Source organism: Helianthus annuus, chromosome 6 (genome assembly GCF_002127325.2).
Source record: "Helianthus annuus cultivar XRQ/B chromosome 6, HanXRQr2.0-SUNRISE, whole genome shotgun sequence".
In the NCBI taxonomy this organism is placed as follows: domain Eukaryota; kingdom Viridiplantae; phylum Streptophyta; class Magnoliopsida; order Asterales; family Asteraceae; genus Helianthus; species Helianthus annuus.
Genome location: NC_035438.2, coordinates 23,773,765 through 23,787,617, shown reverse-complemented (window position 1 = coordinate 23,787,617; position 13,853 = coordinate 23,773,765). Strand labels below are relative to the sequence as shown.

The 13,853-nt window shown below is 36.8% G+C and overlaps 2 protein-coding genes across 2 annotated transcripts; both read left to right on the top strand.

Annotated features, from left to right (window-relative positions):
- Positions 1–424: 424 nt before the first annotated feature.
- Positions 425–1,733, top strand: LOC118479729 (J protein JJJ2-like). Its single transcript, XM_035974448.1, has one exon. It carries the CDS (start codon positions 511–513, stop codon positions 1,333–1,335), a length of 825 nt encoding a protein of 274 aa, XP_035830341.1. The 5' UTR covers positions 425–510; the 3' UTR covers positions 1,336–1,733.
- A 7,265-nt stretch (positions 1,734–8,998) lies between these two features.
- On the top strand, positions 8,999–11,376 carry LOC110864997 (ribosomal RNA processing protein 36 homolog). Its single transcript, XM_022114173.2, has 2 exons — positions 8,999–10,514; positions 11,105–11,376. The coding sequence occupies exon 1, from the start codon at positions 9,306–9,308 to the stop codon at positions 10,458–10,460; it is 1,155 nt and encodes a 384-aa protein (XP_021969865.2). The 5' UTR covers positions 8,999–9,305; the 3' UTR covers positions 10,461–10,514; positions 11,105–11,376.
- The last annotated feature ends 2,477 nt before the right edge of the window (positions 11,377–13,853 follow it).

The following is a 13,853-nucleotide window of genomic DNA, read 5'->3' as shown; positions in this document are numbered from 1 at the left end:
ATAAATATTTACCTTAAAAACAGCTGATAGTCGGATAACAAAGAAAAGCAGCACATAACATCTATTGAGCAACAAATGTAAAGATACTAGACTACTAGAACAAATCACCAACAAATTTCCAATCAATATCACAAAATAACATATTAACAAAAATCAAGTCGTTTGGAGCACAATTTCAAGGTAAGTTTTACATCATTCGACTCGTATCCTCATTCTGATCAAAAGCCCTAAAACGTCAGAGCTTGTAATTCAGTAGAAAACTTAGCGTTAACTCAAGACCGATTGAGGAAAAATAAGTAAAAGGTGGAACTAGCATGGAGAATATTCAAATGTGAGACTAGCATGAGAAATATTCAAAGATAAAACTCGCAATGGTCAATGACGAGTTAGAATTATTACATCCAATTCCCCTTATAAATTTTATAAAATTTGCATTTTACTCTAAAACTGAAACAAGTTAACCGACGTAACAAAACCTGTACCCCACCGACTTAACATTAACCGGCAAAAATGACCACCACCGTCGCCGCAGCCACCACCACCGACGCCGTTAACGAATTCGTAGAAGAAAGCATCAGCAAATCGGAATCTCCCCGCCTCAAAACCCTAGCCGAACAAACATACAGCTTCTCCGACCTCAAATCCGCTCTTAAATACGCCAAACGCGCCCACCGTCTCTGCCCCACCCTCCACGGCCTCTCCGACCTTCTCACCGCCTTCAAAATACTCACAACCGCCGTCGATAACACCATCGGAGCTACCACAACGCCTCATTGGTACAAAATCCTTGATCTAGAACCTTTCTCTCATATTAATTCAATTAAAAAACAGTATAAAAAGCTAGCCCTAATTTTGCACCCTGACAAAAATTCAACAAGCACGTGTGTTGCGTTAGAAGACGCTTTTAAGCTTGTGAACGATGCGTTCAGTGTTCTGTCTGATAAGATTAGGAGGAAGGAGTATGATATGAGGCTTAGGATTGATATGCAGTGTGAGGCGGTTGCGGCTACAGTGGTGGGGAATTATGGTGGTGTGGTGGCGATGGAGACGTTTTGGACCGCGTGTACGTGTTGTAGGTTGTTGCATGAGTTTGAGAGGAGGTATTTGGGGCATAGTCTGATGTGTCCGAATTGTAAGAAGAGTTTTGAGGCGGTGGAGGCGGATAGCGGTGAGAAGGTGGTTACGGATGCGGTGGATGATGATGATGATGAGATTTTGAGTCGGAGCGATTTGAAGAGGAAAATGAGTAGTGTTGGAGATATTATGAAGAGGTCTGAGCGAGTTAGAAAGAGCATAGTCACATGGTTTGTGGTACGCTCCGGTACGGGAACGTGAAACGGGGTCGCAATTCGCTAGGTCTCTAAAATTCGGTACGATCGGGGGTAGACTCATTTCGGATCGCTTCGGTACGATTTACCATATAATATGGTATGATGTACATGTTGAAGTTAACTATAAATAAGTTGGAGGTTCTTAAAACCAAGATCTTAACATAGTTTGGATAAGCAATACCAACATCCTTCAAAGCAAGATCTTGACATACATGAAGAGAAAACTTGAAAACAAACTTGATAGAAATTGGCCGGATTATCTTCAAAGTTTCTCTACGGCACAAACCGCTCTGAATTAGAGAAAATGGACCTCACCATAGTGTTCGGAACGTCGAAATTAGCAGACAAAGTGTACCTTTGGCCAGAAAACGGTCGCCGAAAGGTTCGCCGGAAAACCGCCGCCAGCATGTGCCGTCGTGGTCGGCTGCCGCTGCCGCCATGGCTCCGCCGTGTGGTGGCTGCATTCTGGTCGACGGATCTTGTGTTATAGAGAGAGAATGTAGAGAGAGGTTAGAGAGAAATGAGGCAGAGAGATAAAATGTTTGTGAATAATGAAGGATGTTGAGGTATATAAGGGTTTATATACCTAAGTTTTGGTGGAGTGGGTTTGAACTTTGAAGCCCATCAGTCAAGCTCATCCTTCTTCAGCCCACCATTGTCTGGACACAACTCCGTTCCAGCTTGTTCTTGCGTCAGAATTCTCACTTTCTCGCATAAATTTCAATACAAATTAGTTTATAAATCAAAATAATTATTTTTATGCTCAAAATATTAGTATTTTGCTGATATGGAATTAAATGTCGCGCACACGCGCTACGTGTTGAAATCGCGTAAGTTGATCTACTTGCCGATTCTTGTAGTTTTAATGACCCGAAAGTTACTGTAACTTATAAACATACTTTTTCAATAATACATAAGTATTCTAAACATATTTATTACGATTAACGCACGAATTCTTGTTATCCCATGCGTAGTGTTAACCTTATACATGTCAAAACACTATGTATCTCTCATAAATGCTAACTTTTAAATCTTAAAGATACAATTTCTTTCTTAATCATAAAGTTAATAATAGAGAGTCAAACATTTGTCTTGAGTTATATTTTCGGTTGAGTCTTTGTTTTCCTGTACATTAATCGGGTTTTTCAATCTTAGTGTGTTCTTAGATAAACATTAGTTTTTATCTACATCTTATTTTAAGATGGTGTTTGTTTTTCTAAAAAATATTTGCATAGGCTCTTCTGTATATTCCACACAGACATTGCGATCTGCAGACTGTTTGTTTTTTCAAAAATTTTTCATTAGAAAACATTTTCGCGAGCTCTTGTTGGTGCATACTTAGACCAACCACTTTTAAGATCTTCTAAGGTTTGTAGAGGATTAAACACCACCACTGTCCATCAACATCACCATCACCACCGTCCACCACCCCCGTCCAACACCACCACCCATCATCCACGTCCACCTCCCACCACCACCGCCACTAGGGATGGGATTGGTATCGTACCCATACCGGTACAGGTACTGAAAATACTGATATCAAATTTGAACAAAACTGGGTACCAAATATCGTACCAAATACATAGGTACCGTACAGGTACGAGTATTTTCGATACAGTACCCGCTTTGGTACCATTTTGTTTTTATATAATTTTTAAGCACTTGTACGGGGTACTAAATAGGTAAAATTGACATGAGTACCAATATAGTACGGGTGCCAAATAAGTAGAATTGGTACGAGTACCAATATAATACGGGTACCGTATAGGTAAAATCAATACAAGTACTATAAATACTATAACACGAGATAAAACATAATATAAAAAAACTTTTAAAGGTCTATATAAAACTGAGTACTGATATATGTACCAAATACCTAAAATTGGTACGGGTACAGGTACGGTACGGGTACAAGTACGAGTATTTGGGAAAAAAAAAAGCTCATCCCTAACCGCCACCACCATTGTCCGTACACCACCCACCAGTTTATATGTGTGTGTGTGTGTGTGTGTATTAAGGCCCTTTAGCTATCTTTCAATGACCTCGTGAAGTCCCTCTAGGTATTAGCATGTGATTCTTCCAACTCAACAATCTTCTTCACCGCAAGGCGTGTGACGTACCAGGATCCAGCCACTAATCACATTGAACTAACATAATACAATAAATAAAAATTCACATTCAATGTAATTAGAAAAATCAAAACATTTGTTCAAAACATGTTTAACTTCAGCGGAAGCATAATTCGTTGTTTTAGTAACTCAAATCCAAAGTATGTGAAAACAATCAATACTCCTTGTCTTTACACTAGTCACGACCCATGACCACTCCAGCTCCCCATACTGCAAGTCCCACATCAAATACCTATCAACCTACAAGCATGCAGAAAAAGTGTATTAACATAAAGCTAGCGAGTTCACAGTTTTGTAAAACGTTTAGTTGCCAAGTGTTTAGTTTCAAAGCATGTTGATAATAACTCGATACCGCAAAACGACTGTTGTTTGCCCTTCCCCAATGCCTATCAACATTGGTCGAGTGGTTAAGGTCATTAGTTCACGCCTGTCCTGTCCAGATACGTCGTAAGGGTGCCAAACCTAATAGCGCTATCAACTAATAACCCCGTTGCCCTCCAAGAAACTAGTTCGGTAGTAAGATGGGACTTAAGGTGATAGTTTTGAGTGTATTATCCAACATCAACAGTTATAACGTATTCCCTCTAGGGATAAAAGTGTGTCAAGTATCCCCTACAGGGATGTAAGTTTGTTTGTTTGTCCCCACTAGACGCATGCTTGTGAAAGAGCAGTGAACTCACCTTAGATTTGCTCAGTAAGTTTATTACTTATTCGAGGTTGGTCAACCACGCCCTCTTATGGTTATCAGTAACAGTTAGGTTTGTATGCAAGAATAAACCATGTATGACAATCAAGTTACATCTAATGTATTCATCAGATAACATATATAGCATGCAAGTTAGGCTAGTCACATAGCACATAAAGTATGTGGGCCAGGCTTAGACTTTTCAACAAAAGCCCAATGTGTAAAATCAGTAAACAGTGTACGGCCCAAGTTCTGCTGATGGGCCAATGATCAGCGTATGGCCCAAGTGGATGTTAAAGTTGGTTTCGAGTGAAACATCAGTCGAAACACAAGATCTCGAGTCGAAACCGAGGATCTCGAGTGACAGGTTCATTAGTTGAAACCTCAAGGTTTCAGGTCACGTCCCCAGTCGGAACCGAGGTGGTCTCGACTCGCAAGCGGCTGGTCTCGAGTCCTATGGTGTTTAGTTTTGTATCGAAACCGAGAGATTCCGAGTCGGAAGCAGGTGGTTGCGACTCACAACCTTGGTCGAAAACTCGTCCCATTCAACTGGTCAAATCTCTTATTAACTTTTATTTTGAAAAATCAAGTAACACTTTATCACATTCCTAATTAGATCAAACAACTTTTTTTATTACTATTAACATGTTCATCTCTATTGAACATATAAAAGATGTACCATTAAATGTTTTTTAAAAGTCTAATCTCCATGTTAGCTCTTCACCACGCTTCTCCAGCTTGTCTTTAGCTTCTCTAAGGGTTCATACTTCAAAAAAATTAAAACTTTTGTAGATAAATTATGAGTAGGTTACGCTCTAGTAATAAAAAGAAAATACAACTCTTTACGGAAATAAGAACTTCCTATGAAGAAGGAAGTGGCTTACGGAAGCTATGTTTTGCAAAATGCAACAGTAGTTGTGCAGGTGGTGGTTTTTCTTTGATAAAATAATATTCTGGAACTAATGAGAAAGATGATAGAGAAATGTGTTTGATCTAGAAAAAGAAGAAGACATGTGGCATGAAAACCACGTCAAGGATTGTCCTTTATCTTTATACCCATTTTCAGGTGTTGTCCTTTATATTGAAAGTTGACGAGTTTTGTCCTTTATGTTTTCATATCATATACGTTTTGTCCTTTAGGCCTAACCCAGTTAGTTTTTTCAGTTAAATTTGGTCATATGCTTTGCACATGAGGGCATTTTTGTCAATTCAAAGGTAAGTTCAACGACAGATTTACAGCTCAAAGCTTCTGCAACCTTTGAATTGACAAAAATGCCCTCATGTGCAAAGCACATGACCAAATTTAATTGAAAAAACTAACTGGGTTAGGCCTAAAGGACAAAAGGTGTATGATATGAAAACACAAAGGACAAAAATCGTCAATTTTAAACATAAAAGACAACGCATGAAAATGGGTATAAAGATAAAGAACAATCCTTGAAATTCACTCAAAATAAAAATCATGTTAACAACAAAGATAGAGTAAATAAAAAAAAACTCAAAATAATTTAACTATGCTAGGTAAAAATAGATTAAATTTCTTTTACCATTCATTGGCTAATAATAATGTATAGAGTAAATTACAAAATCATCATTTATGTATGCCACTAATTGCAAACTGTGTCCTTTATCTTCAATAATTACATAAAACGTACTCGATGTTTGGAAACCTTTGCAAGTTATATCCTTTAGCCCTAACTAAGTTTATTTTTTTGTGCTTAAATCTTACCAAATGGACCCCACATGAGGTATTTTAGTAATTTTACTTTCATGTGGGTAGGACTGTTCATGAGCCGAGCCGAGCCGAGCTAGGGTAAGCTCGGGCTCGACTCGATTATAGACCGAGTTGGCTCGGCTCGGATTTAAAACCAAGCTGAAAATCTAAGCTCGGGCTCGGCATGGTTTTAAACCGAGCTGGCTCGGCTTGGTTTGGCTCGATTTAAAAATAAAAATTATTACATAGCTCTCAAATTTCAGTATTCTAAAATATTATTCAATACTTCAAAAGAACATATTCAAAATAAGTTCAACCTAATACATTATAAGCCAAAATCACGTTCAACAACGCAAAATAAGTTTTATATTTAAAGTAAATACAATATTTGTTCATGAACACGAAAATCAACCTTTAAATATGTCATAGATATAAAACTACAAGCCTAAATACATGTAAATAACAATCATTTTTTGTAATATATTATAGGCAAATTGGATTTAAATAATTCAAACTCACTGTTATTGGCCAATAATAATTCCAACTCATTTAATCACCAATAATAATCCGAACTATTCACTTTTGTTTGTAAAATAATCCCAGTTAAAATAACCCTAACTAGGTTAAAAAATTGATGATGTGGCTTGCCACATCACCTGCCACATCAGTTGCCACATCTTCGAAAAATGCCACGTATACTGCACATTAGCTGCCACGTCATCAAAAAATGCCACATCAAATACCACGTCATATGACACATCAGCTAAAAGGGCCACATCAGATGCCACATCAGCAATTTTTTAACCTAGTTAGTGTTTTTTTTTAACTGGGAGTATTTTACAAACAAAAGTGATTAGTTTGGATTATTATTGGTGATTAAATGAGTTGGGATTATTATTGGCCAATAACAGTGTATATAAAAATAAAATATATTATAAGTAAAATAGTTCGAGCTAAGCCGAGTCGAGCTACCAAGTGAACCAAACCGAGCCAATTTGGCTTATCACGAGCCGAGCCAAGCTAGGTTCACTTTCTCACCAAGCCATATCGAGCTAGCTTTTTCCGAGCTAAATCCGAGCGAGCTCCGAGGCGCGAGTTTTTTGGACAGCCCTACATGTGGGGTTCATTTGTTCAAATTTAAACATAAAAATACCCTCATGTGAGGTCTATTTGGTCAGATTTAATCACAAAAATTAACTGAGGTAGGCCTAAAGGACGTTTTTTGTAATTTACTCTGATATATATTTAAAATAAAAATAGAAATAAAATTCATATATATATATATATATATATATATATTAATTCATCACATTCGGATGAATAGTGCTCGGTCAACTTTCTTTGACTATTTTCCATTTTCAGATTATTTACGAGAATATCATCATATGCGTTGTATAGGGAATTTGTGTCGAGTGTTTGTTGATATTTACAAATGTAGCCTATGTTCTTTTTTGTTTTGCCTTTTACCATTTTAACCTTACAAGATCATGTTATTATTATAGTTAAGTGTTATTACATATATTTTGCAAATTATATAAACCAAGATTTAGTTACATAGGAGTATGGTAAAATTAAAAAAAAAAAGGAACATCGTAAAAATTAATTTTTAGATATATAAAATCATAATTGTTTTACTGTTTTTGATAATTATTGGTTTATCACGATTTTTCTGGTTTTCTCTTTCAATTGAAATACCGTCCCAAATCAAACTTCTAGCAACCGAATGCCCGCCGCGAAGCGCCGGGCATCACACCAGTTAAAATAAAAATTAGAGTAAATTACAAGTTTTGTCCTTTATGTTTGTCCCAAATTTCAGGCGCTATCCTTTACCTTTAAAATCGACGAGTTTTGTCCTTAATATTTTAAAATCCTGCACGTTATGTCCTTTAGGCCAAACCCAGTTAGATTTTTTGGTTAAGTATGGTCATGTGCCTTGCGCATGAGGGTAGTCTTGTCATTTCATTATCCAGTGGCTATTGTGCAAATAACATATGTCTAACCATTGATGTGTACAAAAATTAAAAATATTAAAATAAAACAATTTGTCAACCCTGTTACCCTTCCCTCTACATCACTGTCTTCCCCAATTCTCACCCAAATCAACCTAAACGCTGAAAAGACTAGCCATCGAAAATACCCTACACTAGCGGCATTCAACAGTAACATATGGACCCGGTCGGTGGTGTAGCTGATTACAGTTGCAACGGTTTCCCGGTCAAGATGTTGACCATTTTTTGGCACTTCAGTTGCAATATCAACAACAGCAACAACGATTGGATGTTGGCGAAAACAGAGGGTGAACCAACACCATCCAGATTCAACTCCACCACCACATTGGTTTCATTGGTAACCCTCTTCACCGACCCAATCCAATCTCTAATTGAAAATTCACAGAATCAATCAAGTCAAACAACAGAAAACACAAATTAGGGGGTTCATACCAGTGTCCATGGTAGTAGAATCAAGGGCCTTCATAAACACTCCGATTAGGGCAAAAGGGATCAAATACTCTTATCTGTAGACACAAAATCATCAGTTGGTCACCAGAATGTTCTCCTCACGAGTTCTTGGGGTTGAAGAAGTAGGTGTAGTAGTTCGAATCTTGGTTAACGGTGTGACTGGTTGCGTCGTTGAATAACAATTTTGGGGATTCCTTCATGGTGACCGAGTCGGATGAAAACGAAGATGTTGAATCAGTTGCGTTGGTTGTTGAATCCAGCCAGATTGGTAAAGAAATGAAAGAATGTCGTTGGATGAATGTAACTGAATGATGAAGAGAGATAGAGAGGGACTGATTGTGGCGGTGGTAAAGAAAGAGAGAGGGAAAGTTTCAGTGAGAGAAGAAAGAGAGAGTTTATATCTTATATTGTTTACACAATAGTCTCTTAATATAACTTCTTTTACACAATAGTCCCTGAAGATATAAAATGACAAGAATGTCCTCATGTGCAAGGCACATGACCATACTTAATCAAAAAATCTAACTGGGTTTGGTCTAAAGGACATAACGTGCAGGATTTTGAAACGTTAAGAACAAAACTCGTCAATTTTAAAGGTAAAGGATAGTGTCTGAAATTTGGGACAAACATAAAATAGAAAACTTTTAATTTACTCTAAAAATTAAAACAACCCTAAACTAAACTAAACTAAAGTAAAGCAGCCGCCGTCGTCCTCTTGTCTATCTTCCAAACCTAAAAAACAAACAGCCGACTGAGAGATATTCTTTCATTCATTTTACGATTCAGCAGGGAGGGAAGGGAAGGTTCAATCAGCCAGCAAGCAAGCAAGCAAGCAAGCAGGTAAGCTTCGATTAGCCACCTCTATTACATTTGAATTGTTGCCATTCGGAAACGCGATCCCTTGCGAACCCGGATCCTGTTCGTACCGCGAATTGGATCGGACGAACCAAAACGAAAATCATGCCATGACCAGCGAATTATGTGACTATGAGAAAGAGTGAGAGGTTGAGAAAGGAAGACGGTGATAAGCGTTTGAGAGTTGGGAATAATGCGGTGGGGAACGGGAGTAAGGTTAGAGACAATGGGAAGTTGAAGGAGAATGGAAAGATAATGGATGATGATGATGATGATGAAGAAATGATGACGTTAGCTGAAATGCAAAAACTAGTGAATGATGATGACGATGATGATAATGATAATGACGGTGATGATGATGATGATGAAGATGAAGATGAAAAGATGACATTGGCTGAAATGCAGAAACACTTGAATGATGACGATGATGAAGAAGAAGAAGAAGAGATGACACTAGCTGAAATGCAGAAATTAGTGAAAATAAATGTGAACAAATTGAAAGTAAACGAGAAAGATAAGGCACAAAGAAGTGGATCAATGAGTAGTCATTCAAAGAACAAGACAAATGAAGAACGAAAGAACCAAGATCCTGATATAATGACAGTGGAAGACTCAGATTTTTACGATTTTGATGAAGGAAGAGTGGAAAAGAGTTTCAAGAAAGGACAAATATGGGCTCTATATGACGATGACGACCAGATGCCAAGGCATTATGGTTTGATTGATGAAGTGGTGTCAACACATCCGTTTGAGGTCAACATGTTTTGGTTGGACCCGCAAATCAATGGTGATGACATGTTCATTAGTTTAGAAAGTACACGATTTCATATATCTTGTGGGAGGTTTAAAGTTTCCAACAAAACTTCAGTTGCATCTCTTAATGTATTTTCACATATTGTCAACTGTGAAAGAGCAGCGAGAGAAGTTTATAGGATTTACCCCAGAAAGGGTTCAGTGTGGGCTCTTTATGGTGAAAGAGAAAGTCATTTAGCTCGTGACAAAAGACGATATGATATTGTTGTGTTTTTAACAAGTTATAGTGAGGTTCATGGATTAAGCATGGCGCACCTTGAGAAGGTGAAGGGGTTCAAAACAACTTTTAGGAGACAAGAAATCGGTTGTCATGCCATCAAATGGCTTGAAAAACACGAAGCTCGGTTATTTTCTCATCAGATTCCAGCAAGGAAGCTTTCTGGAGATGAGGTCCCAAATCTTTCAGGAGATTATTGGGAATTAGATCCTGCCTCACTTCCTACACATCTCATCACTACTAATGGGAAGAAATAGTCTTCGGTTGGTCACAAATGATAACTTTTATACGCACAGATCTCTGTTACCAAGGTAAATTTCCCGTTTAAGGCTACTGAAGTACTGAGTTTGCATACATTTCATGCATCATATGGATCAAAAATATGTTTTGATTCTACTTGTCGTCTGTTAGCTTAAACCTAGGTACACTTTTCTAATCTTGTTAGATCATATGTTAGCCTAAACCTTATATTATGCTCACTGATTTTGAGAGTCAGTTCTCTGTGTATCGTGTTTTATCCAAAATGATAACTCTCAACCAAAAATTAAATGGGTCAGGCAGCTCAAATGGTTTAAAAGTCGTCCAAACAGTAGTGCACGATCACATGAACCGCAATATCAAAAGTACTAGATTAAAAGTCGTCCAAAGTCCAAACAGTAGTGCACACTGACCGGTTATAAATCCGACGCTGGCCCGAGCAAACCCAACCCGTTTTGAGCAGCACTAAAAGGTTACATATTTTCTGAAGTTTGCCTATATGTTTCTTTACCTAAATTTACCACTTAATGTTTAAAGCAAGTTTTGGACTCGGGTGGTGTTTTTTGTTTAGCTAGTTTCTTTGAGTATACTATACAGCAAGTGTAAGGTTTTAAAATTGAACTCATCATTCTCTTTTGTGCAGATACTTGATAACACAAGAATCCATTGAACAGTAATTTCAACGAGCAAGACAAAGAATCATGGCGTGTTAAAACTGTTAATGTACAATTGCCACTCAATGGATTTTGGATAATCCAGTTTGTGTTAGGGATGTTCATAAACCTTAAAATTGACAGAACCACCCAAAACGAAGTTAGTTGGTCGTTTTGGTATGTTTGAGATTTATACGGTTGTTTGGCGGTTTTACGGTTTGGAACATGGAACCACTATATAAATTCATTCGGTTGTCTAGCATTTTTTTTTTTCACATATGCAGTTATGCATATCTATTTTGCACACATATAACTTCGTATGGATAAGTCATTAAGTCTACATGTTTCGTATCTTTTCTTTCCCAAAGTGACACATAGATAAACAAACGATGTTAACTACATCAACTTCTGATAGAACTAAACCAAATACAAAAGGTTAAAAAGGACATGAATGGGATTTTCCAAAAAATCAAATAAAGTGTAGACAGACACACTTGTACTCGATAATCAGTGGCGGATCCAGGATCGGATTTCACTGGGTTCCTTTTGGTAGTTTTTCACTAATTTTAATTATTTTTTTCCCAAATCATACAAGGTTTACACTAATTTTTTCCATTTTCTTCGAATCGCATGGGTTCCTGGGAACCCATGGAACCATGCTAAATCCGCCCCTGTCGATAATTACCCATGATTAATATGTAGACGGGCATGGTTTTACCTAATAAGATGAACTTGGAGACGAAAAGAAAACACCCTATGGCTTCAACCAAGTAGTTGAAACTTTCTCTTTAGATGGATGGAAATGTGTGAGCAGATGATTCGTATAATTGAATATCTGAATACCTAATGATTCTTTAAAAATTGGGACACACATATATACTAGTACTACTAGTAACAATTTCAATTTATTTGACTGCGTAGTGGACTATTCTTTTAAAACAATCTGGACAATGCATCTCCTGCTAACGAGGATTTTATTTCTGGACTTTTTTTTTTGTTTTGTACGTTCAGCACTCAAATTGTGTTACTACATTCAAATTTAAACCACTTGTATTTAATGAACTTGTTTCAAATTTTGACAACTTGTAACTTGTTTATGTAGGGTGAGGATCAAATAGTAAGATTATTTTTGCTAGGAAGGATAGGAAGCAATAGAATTATGATATGTGGGAAAATTTAAAATAAAGAGCAAGGGTATTTTAGTCAATCGTATCTAATCTTATTCCTTCTTATTCCCAGTAACTTCAAAACCTACCATCTTCAACATTTTCTTCACTTTCTATCTCAACAATCACTAAATTATATTGCGATTTTCGTCACCAATCAATGATTCAAACACCCAATCAACGTGTTCTTCAACTTTTTTGAAGAAACCCCAGTTTAACTTCATACAATATCTCATTTTTTCCCGTGATTTTGAAGCGAATCACTCGATCCGTTCGATTCGATCACTCATAAGTGTTTCTATCATTCAAATTTCGTCAATCATTGAAGAAACCGGCTTCGATCCATGTAAGAAATTTTTGAATTGCATTTTTACGATCTGGGTTTTTGAATTGAGTCATTGCGTTTTACGATCTTGGTGGGGGTCCGGGGGCAGCGCCCTGGGAGCAGGGTCCAAGGGGCGGCATCCCCTGACGGGGTCCAAGGGGCAGAGCCCCTTGCTGGGGTCGATGCATTTTAGAGATAACACTTTCTTTTGTGTTTTTAGGCCATTGCGTTTTAGAAAAAAAAAAAAACATTTTTATGTGTTTTTTTGGTCCATTGCGTTTTAGAAAAACACATTTTGAAGTGTTTTTAGTACATTACGTTTTAGGTAAGACACATTTTTATGTGTTTTCAGTCCATTGCGTTTTACAAAGAACACTTTCTTTTGTGTTTTAGGCCATTGCGTTTTAGAAATAAGACATTTTTATGTGTTTTCTTGTCAATGCGTTTTAGAAAAACACATTTTGAAGTGTTTTAGTCCATTGCGTTTTAGAAAGAACACCTTCTTTTGTGTTTTTGAGCTATTGCGTTTTAGAAAAAAAGACATTTTAAGTGTTTTTTGTTCCAGTGCGTTTTAGAAAAACACATTTTGAAGTGTTTTTAGTCCATTGCGTTTTAGGTAAAACATATTTTTATGTGTTTTCAGTCCATTGCGTTTTAGAAAGAACATTTCCTTTTGTGTTTTTAGGCTATTGCGTTTTAGCAATAAGACATTTCTTTGTGTTTTTAGACAGTTTTTGATTAAATTGTTTTAATAAAACTGCATCAGAAATTTTAATTTTCTGGAAAGTGCCTCATTTTCATAGACAATTTTTTATCTCCTACTTCCTGGTTCAAACAGTTTTTGAAGTGTTTTTAGTCATTGCGTTTTAGGTAAAACACATTTTTAAGTGTTTTCTGGCCATTGCGTTTTAGAGAGAACACTTTCTTTTCCGTTTTTAAGCCATCGCGTTTTAGAAATAAGACGGTTTTATCTGTTTTCTGGCCATTACGTTTTAGAAAAACACATTTTTGAAGTGTTTTTAGTCCATTGCGTTTTAAGTAAAACACATTTTAATGTATTTTCAGTCCATTGCGTTTTAGAAAAAAAACATTTTTAAGTGTATTATAATTACTTTTTATTTTATATTTTTGTATTTTATATAAAAGGCCCAACAAAAGCCCAAATCAAGAAATTAAATGATTCGGTTTCAAATTTGAACGGTTTGGTTTGGATTTTGGATAATCTTCAACCGTTATCAACGGTTCGGC